Below are 7,806 nucleotides of genomic sequence, written 5' to 3' on the forward strand. Positions count from 1 at the left end.
GGGGTCCCCACTGGATCAGGCCCTCTGAATGGGTGAGACAGTTGATTGGCTTGATCTGTTTGGGAGGCATCCAGGCAGTGGGACCGGGTCCTATGCTCATTGCATGAGTTGGCTGTTTGAAACCTGGGGCCTATGCAGGATTGCTTGGCTCGGCCTGGGAGGAGGGGACTGGACCTACCTGGACTGAGTCTACCAGGTTGATCTCAGTCTGTGGGGAAGGCTTTGCCCTGGAGGAGATGGGAATGGGGGGGGGGGGGGGCTGGGGGGAAGGTGAGGGGGACGGGAGGGGGGAGAACAAGGGAATCCGTGGCTGATATGTAGAACTGAATTGCATTGCAAAATTTAAAAAAAAAATGTTAAAAAAAGAATTTAAAAAAATAGTATATTCATGACAAAAAAAAATTAAAAAAAAATTAAAAGGTCATGGTACCACCAGACAAGGAGGAAACATGTACACATAGAGGAATAAATTCTTGAGCCACCTGGTTGGTATGGGACAGTAGCTGCTGGGTTAACATTTGCAGCTCTGCAAGGGGCCTGTAAATTCACAACTGCACAATCTCCTTACATAAGCAAGATTATCATATTCATGACGCTGACGCATTCACGTCATGTCTTTCAACCTCGGGGTCTCTTTCCATTTCCAATTCTGATGTTTACAGTTCTTATGCTTTGTTCCTAGGCCCTATTTTAATTGCTTCACGCTTTGAGTCGCAACTAAATCATGTCATTTACCGTGCTGCTTTCTGGACACAGCAAAGATGCTGGTGAACAAATGTTAATCATGTATTTAGCTGATATGTAGAACTGAATTGTATTGCAAAATTTAAAAAAAAAATGTTAAAAAAAGAATTTAAACAACTGGGTTCGTGCATAACGCCTACTGTCAAGCTTCCTCTTCTTCTCTCCAATTTTGGAAAATCTGGTTGCTTTCCCTTTTATTTTTGGACACTGCCCTGCATCGTGTAATACTTGGTAAGCTTCTTCCCACTCTCCTTTTTCACACTCTATTCAGATGATCATCTCTTGGTATGCTAACGCAGGAAATTTAGAGATTCCTTGACATGTAACTCTCCTGATATGGATGGCTGACAGTGCCGCTGCTGCAACATTCTAAGAAAGCGCGGCTCTGTAGTCCGCTCCCTAACACTTCGGGGGTTCCTATCGGTGCCTGAAAGCATCCACGTCGGCAGATGGAGAGAGAGAGCTAGTCCTTCTCTCAGAGACAAGAGACAGGAAATTGTGTGCACTGAAGAGCTAGCTCTCAAGGGGTGTCCACGTCCTAGGGTCTGGGAAGGAAAACACAGCAGCTGGCGAGGGAGGGGCTGTGAATGCGCACAGGAGAACTCCACAATTGATCTCCTAGTCTCTGGTGATCTTGAATTGCACCATCACCAAAAGATGCCAGGAATCCATTATCCTCCCACGCTGTCTGACTCTTCCTCACTAGCGCCTAGGTAAGCTAGGTTCCCTTCCCTGTGCTTTGGACTGCTGACGCTCCCCTGCAAAAGAACCACTCCAGAAGCAGTCGCCTGAGTCTGCCCAGAGACACGCCTGCGCACTGGCGACCACCAGGGTTTCCGGACCCTGCGGCGGCACAGGCTCTGCAGATGCTCTTGGGCCCCACCCTCAGGCCGCCCTCCGCCTGGGCCCGCCTCCGCTCACACGCACTTCCGGCGAGGCCTTGGCGCTGACAGCCTTTGTTCAGCCGACCCTCCCCACCCCCCCACCCCCAAAGCCCAGCCGACCGCCGCCCAGAGCCCAGGGACCCTGCCCAGAGCCCCACGCGGTGGACTTTTATCTCCTTCAGGAGATGGACCTGATCTAGTTTTCCCCACGGCTGGGTAGAAAGTCATAAGGGTGCCTTTGGATGAAATGGTGCCTTATAACTCAGAAAGAATAATAGCTAATTTGTAAACCATGAATTCAAACAAAACTAAGAACTTGAAACGTTTTTAACCCCTCGTTCAGGGATCCGACAGAATTGAACTGATGCTTTAGTAAAGCCATGGACATGTATGCTACCTTGCTTCTACAGGCAGAGAAGAACTGAGTGCCAAAACGTGCTTGTTCATTTAGATCCAGATCTTACTGATAACTTCAGGGCTAATCCAAGGCCTATTCCTGTAGCGGGCAGGGCAAAGCAGTGTTCATATTTCCTTGCTGATTCCTTACACGTACCATGCTAAAATGTGTCTACTACCTCTCACATTACTAGGGAAATGTAAGACAATCATTAAGTCAGCTTTCAAGTCAATCTAAACACACAGTGCAAGCTGGGCAATGCGGGTGGATGCCTTTAATCCCAGCACTCTGGAGCCTGAGGCAGAAGAACTGCAGGCTTGAGGCCAACCTGCCTTGCATATTAGGGATGCCATTTCAAGAAAGGCCAGCATTGGGTTGGGGAGATGGCTTTGTGTGGAAAAGCACTTGCTGTGTCAGCATGAGGACCCGAGTTTGGCTCCCCAGAGCCAATGTAAAACCAGACATTTGGCACAAGTGCATGGAATGCCAGCGTTCCTATAGGAAAGGAGAGGCAGAAACATGCGAATCTCCTGAAGCTCACAAATGAGTTAGCCTGGTCTACAGTGTGGAAAAAGTACAATGAGAGCCTGTCTCGTCACCCAACGTTATCCTCTGTCTTCCACATGAGCACTGTTGTACAAACAAGCTTGCATGCATACACATGGATACAGATACACACACACACACACACACACACACACACACACAGAGAGAAAGCCAGCCATGGGGCCCTAGTTAGCCTTCATGAAGTGGAGACAGGAGGATGAAAAGTTCAAAGGACTCCAGGCATACTGGCACAGGCCTTTAATCCCAGCACTTGGGAAGAAGAGTCAGGAAGATCTCTGCATTTGTGGCCAGCCTGGTCTATACAGTGAGTTCCAGGATAGCCAGTGCTACACAGTGTGGCCAACCTTGCCTTGAAAAAAAAAAAAGCAAACAAATAACAAGAGTTCAAGATTACCCTTGTCTACATAGCAAATTTAAGGCCGGTCTGGGCTGCATAAGACCTTGTCTTAAAAGGGGGGGGGGGCACAAACAAGGAAAAGAAACAACGAAAGTGTGCTAGTCTGGCACCTGCTCTTTACAAAGGAGGAGGACAAGGAGTCCTCCAGTAAGCACCTGTTGTGCAAGCCTGAACTTGCCTTCCCTTGAGCTCAAGCCCCCAAACCACACAAACGTGGATAGAGAAGCAACTCCACAGATGAGTCCTTGGACCTCTACATGCATGCGTACTGTGGTAATGCCCCTCCAAATCATGGCTGTATGAACTGTAAACCTAAATAAACTCTTTTAAAAGTTGTCTTGTTTTTGGTGTTTTATTACAGCATGAGAAAGGTAACTAAACACACACACACACACACACACACACACACAAACACACACACACACACAAACACACACACACACACACACACACACACACACACACACACACACACTGAGACCCTGTCCAAAAATGATAACATTTTCATTTTATGTACACAGATGTTTTGCACGCACCACATGGTCTGTGTACCACATGCATGCAGTGCCCATGGTGGGTAGTAGAGAGTGTCAGATTGCCAGGGTCTGCAGTAACAGATGGCTGTAGACTGCCATGTGGGTCCTGAGAATTGAACCTGGGTCCTCTGGAAAGGTAGCCAGTGCCCTTAACATCTCTCCAACCCCAATAAATAACTTTTTATAAATTACTCAATATATAATATGTTGTACAAAATGAACTGATGCAAACATCAAATACACTATTCATTCTTCTATGACATATTTTAGGAAATCTCCAAAACCTATAGTGAAAAGTTAATTACATCTCTTAACCTCACACAGAATGTTGTCCTAGAAACCCACTTTTGAATCATTGGAGTCAGGATATTGAGCTTTATTAAGCAACTATTGATAGCCCGTGCTTCTTAAAGCACTATATGACTAAGGGTTAAGCTGTACCTGTACCATGGGGAATGCATTTCTCTTGCCTGATACAGAAGTTTACTTTTATTAATGAGATAATGACCTTGCATTTTTGTGAAACAAGGTCTCAACTTGCAGCGTGAGCTGTCTCGGCTCTCACTATAAAGCTCAGGCTGTCCTCAAACTGACAGTTTTTCTCTGCACGTAAGCCAACATACCTGGCTTTTATTATGTTTTTTTTTTTTACACACCATGTATTTTTGTCATATTCTTACCACTCACCAGCTCCTTCCAGATCATTCCTATCTCCTTACCAACTGCTCCTGGGCATGAGGCTGCCCTGGAGTGTGGTTGATACATCTAGTGACGCTGCTTTGGACAATAATTGATTTATCAATTGGAAATAGGTACTTGGTTAGGAGTGGGATTTTGTGTACACGTCTTCTTCTCTTTTGTGGGATTTTTGTCTGGTTTGAACTTGTGCAGGTGATATGCACCCTTATTTTAATTTTTTAGACAGCATCTAACTATATAGCCCAGGTTAACCTCCAACTTGTCATACTTGTACATTAGCCTCTTAAGTTCTGGAACTAAAGATGTATAATACCATGTCTACCTCAGGAAATATATATCTCCACCATCCTGTAGATTATCAACCAGTTTTGGGGCTAAATTCACGATCCCATTATGTATTTTCCCCATTGCCTATACAATCAGGATTCTATAAATGCCTTTTTAAAAGATTGATTTTTCTGTTAGTTCCCTGAGTAATGTGTTAAATAACATTGATATACATTCACCAACAAGTGTGGTATTTGTGGTTAGTACTAATTAGAGAATTCGATTTTAGTATTTTTGGAAATCAGGAGTCTTTTATAAGAAGCCTCCTGGATCATACTAGTCACATGTCTATAGACTGATATGATGTAAAGATTTAATATGTGGCTTCAAGCAGGATAACAAAAGGATTTTATAGAGGTTAATATAAGTCAATGAATAGCAGACCACACACATACCTCTTGAACAAGGAAGGGATCATCAGCAGACACCTGCAGGGGTGGGAGTGTGGGGGTGGGGACGGTAAGATGCTATACCAAGGAAGACTCAATTTCTTTTTAAACAGCATCTGACATTTATTGAAAGTAAGGAAGAGGCTTTTGGACAAGTAGAGCAGACGAGCTGGAAAGAGCACAGGGGTTACTGTGTTGAACAAAGGCACACACACCAGACAGACAGCCGCAAATTCAGAAAGAAAACTGGATTCTCAGGAAAATGAACTGGTCCACTTGACAAAATGAGAGACAAGAGATCTCTGGAAAAAGGGTGGGAATGGGTCCCGCTGAAGTTGAATCAATGTCCATGGGCTGTGGGCGGCTCAGGTACCTCCCACGTGAGTCCAGATCCCTTCAGGGCAGCAGTCAGTCCACGTCCACAGATGGTGGGTGCAGGGGTTTGAAATGGCAGCGGCAGCGCAGACCTTGTGGGTAGATGGGCACAGGCTGTCCACCGGGCAGGAGGCAGTCGACAGCGTCTGGCGGCGGGCGATCTGTCCGTTATGTGACAGGGGCCCATCCTGATGGCAGCTGGAGCCTAGGACAGTGTCCAAACGTGCCTGGGAGGGGCTGGGCTGTCAGCACTGGGAGGCATTGTGCTCTCCAGAGCCAGGCCCCACGGCGACAGCAGCGGGAGCCTGGAGAGCTATTCTTAGAACAAAGGCAAGGAGGACATAGGAGGGGACACGGGCGGGCGCGCATGCGAGATCTCGGAGGGGGGGAGGGGGGCTCGGGAAGGAGGGAGGCGCGGTGGGAGGGCGCCCAGGCGATCCTGGCTGCAGTGATGCGAGCTTGGCAGCAGCCCACCCTCGCAGGGCCCCGCCCCAGGCCTGGGGAGCTGGCGGCCTAGAAGTCCTAATTCTCCTTCTCCTCCTCCTCCTCCTTCACCTCCTCCTCCTTCACCTCCTCCTCCTTCTTCACCTCCTCCTCCTCCTTCACCTCCTCCTCCTTCTCCTTCACCTCCTCCTCCTTTTCCTCCTTCACCTCCTCCTCCTTCTCCTTCACCTCCTCCTCCTTCTCCTTCACCTCCTCCTCCTTTTCCTCCTTCACCTCCTCCTCCTTCTCTTCCTTCTTCTCCTCTTCCTTCTTCTCCTCCTCCTCCTTCTTCTTCTCCTCCTCCTCCTTCTCCTTCTTCTCCTTCTCTTCCTTCTCCTTCTTCTCCTTCTCCTCCTTCTCCTTCTTCTCCTTCTCCTCCTTCTTCTTCTTCCTCCTCTCCTCCCTCTTCTTCCTCCTCTCCTCCTCCTTCTTCTTCCTCTCCTCCGCCTTCTTCCTCCTGTCCGCCTCTATTTCTTCCCACCCGTCGTCTATCCACCCGAACACACGCTTCATCTCAGCCAGGAAGCCTTTGTAATCGGCTAGCAGGGGGCTTTTCTGCTCGATGTAGGGGATCACCCACTCAAGGGCCCGGCCCTTGAGGCGGGTGATGAGGAACGTCACCTTGAGTTCGTCGCAGTCGAAGATCTTGTCGTCCACCAACATGTAGGCGCCCGTCTGCACGATGAACTCCGGGAGGCGGTCGGTGTCGCCATCAAACAGCTCGGGAAACGGGATGGGGTTCAAGTGACGCGGTCTGTCACGCAGCAGGGTGGGCCAGGCTATGAGGGCCTTTGTCCACTTCACACGGCGTTCCATGGCGCTGCGCTGGCTCTGCTGGGCTCGTCGCGGGGTGGCCGGGCTCTGTACAGGGCCGCTGGGCTCTCGGCGAGGTCGGCTGCGCTTCAGAGGCTCGACTGAGCGCAGAGGCTGTCAGTGCCTGGGCGTCGCCGGAAGTGCGTGTGAGCGGAGGCGGGCCCTGGATCTCAGGAAGGGGAGGGACGTGTGGGCGGGAGCTGTGCTGCCTTTGGAGCTGGTGTGATCTTATCTTACAGGGCTATGTGGTTACCTCAGGCGCTGGTCCTGGAAAAGCACTAACAGGGTTAGTGGAGCATAGTGAAGTGTGCTCAAGGCTTTCACCAAGAGGGTGTGGGGCGAGTGTAGTAGCTCATTTCAGTAATCCCAGTACTTCAGAGGTGGAGGAAGGAAGATTGCCATGAGTTTAAGGTCACTCTGCCTACAGAATAAAACCCTTGTCTCAGAAAAGCAGAATTGCTGGGGCTATAGCTCAAATGGCTTGCCTGGCATGCTGAAGACTCTGAGTTCATTCTCCGGTAGCTTGCTTTGTGGGTGTGTGGGGGAGATCACAGGCTGGCCTTAGTTTCCCTAGGGAAACAGACAATGGTGAAAGTTTGTATTGAGGTCACAACTGGATGTCCTGTGTTGGAGAGCATGCATATATTCTGAAATTGAATTTAGTCTAATGTATGTATTCCCATCTCATATTATTTCCTCTTATGGGTTCCTTCAAAGGGCCTGGCCCTTGATGCATTGGTTTTAGAAAAATTCATCAACCGTTTTGTAACATGTCCTTGCATATACCTTAATCTGATGATGCCTTATAATTAAAATTGCTTATTTTTACTTGGCATATCACAGAAAAGATATGTTTCTGTGTGCTGTATCAATGTGTTCCTGGTATCTATATTTTATTATTTTTTTCATTTATTTTTGAAATAGGGTCTTCCCTTATCTCCCAGGCCAGCCTTGAACTTTTAGCAGTCCTCCTGCCTCACCACACAAGTTCTGGGATTACAGGTGTGAGTTACCATGTCCAGATTTGGTATGGCTTCTACCAGAGTAAAACAATATTGGGATGGATGTTCCCTGTTCTTTCTGGTATTGCCAGAATCAGTTCATTATGGTTGCATAATTGAGGTCTTTTTCTTGCTTTATAAATTACAGCCATTCCCAGCTTCTAGAAGACTATAACATACTTCCATAGCCTTCT

The 7,806-nt window shown here is 48.0% G+C and overlaps 1 protein-coding gene across 1 annotated transcript; it reads right to left on the reverse strand.

Annotated features, from left to right (window-relative positions):
- Positions 1 to 5,038: 5,038 nt before the first annotated feature.
- Positions 5,039 to 6,752, reverse strand: LOC128111265 (gelsolin-related protein of 125 kDa-like). The gene has a single exon (XM_052739667.1). It carries the CDS (start codon positions 6,612 to 6,614, stop codon positions 5,838 to 5,840), a length of 777 nt encoding a protein of 258 aa, XP_052595627.1. The 5' UTR covers positions 6,615 to 6,752; the 3' UTR covers positions 5,039 to 5,837.
- Positions 6,753 to 7,806: the final 1,054 nt, after the last annotated feature.

Source organism: Peromyscus californicus, unplaced genomic scaffold (genome assembly GCF_007827085.1).
Source record: "Peromyscus californicus insignis strain IS unplaced genomic scaffold, ASM782708v3 Scaffold_10__1_contigs__length_136768540, whole genome shotgun sequence".
In the NCBI taxonomy this organism is placed as follows: Eukaryota; Metazoa; Chordata; class Mammalia; order Rodentia; family Cricetidae; genus Peromyscus; species Peromyscus californicus.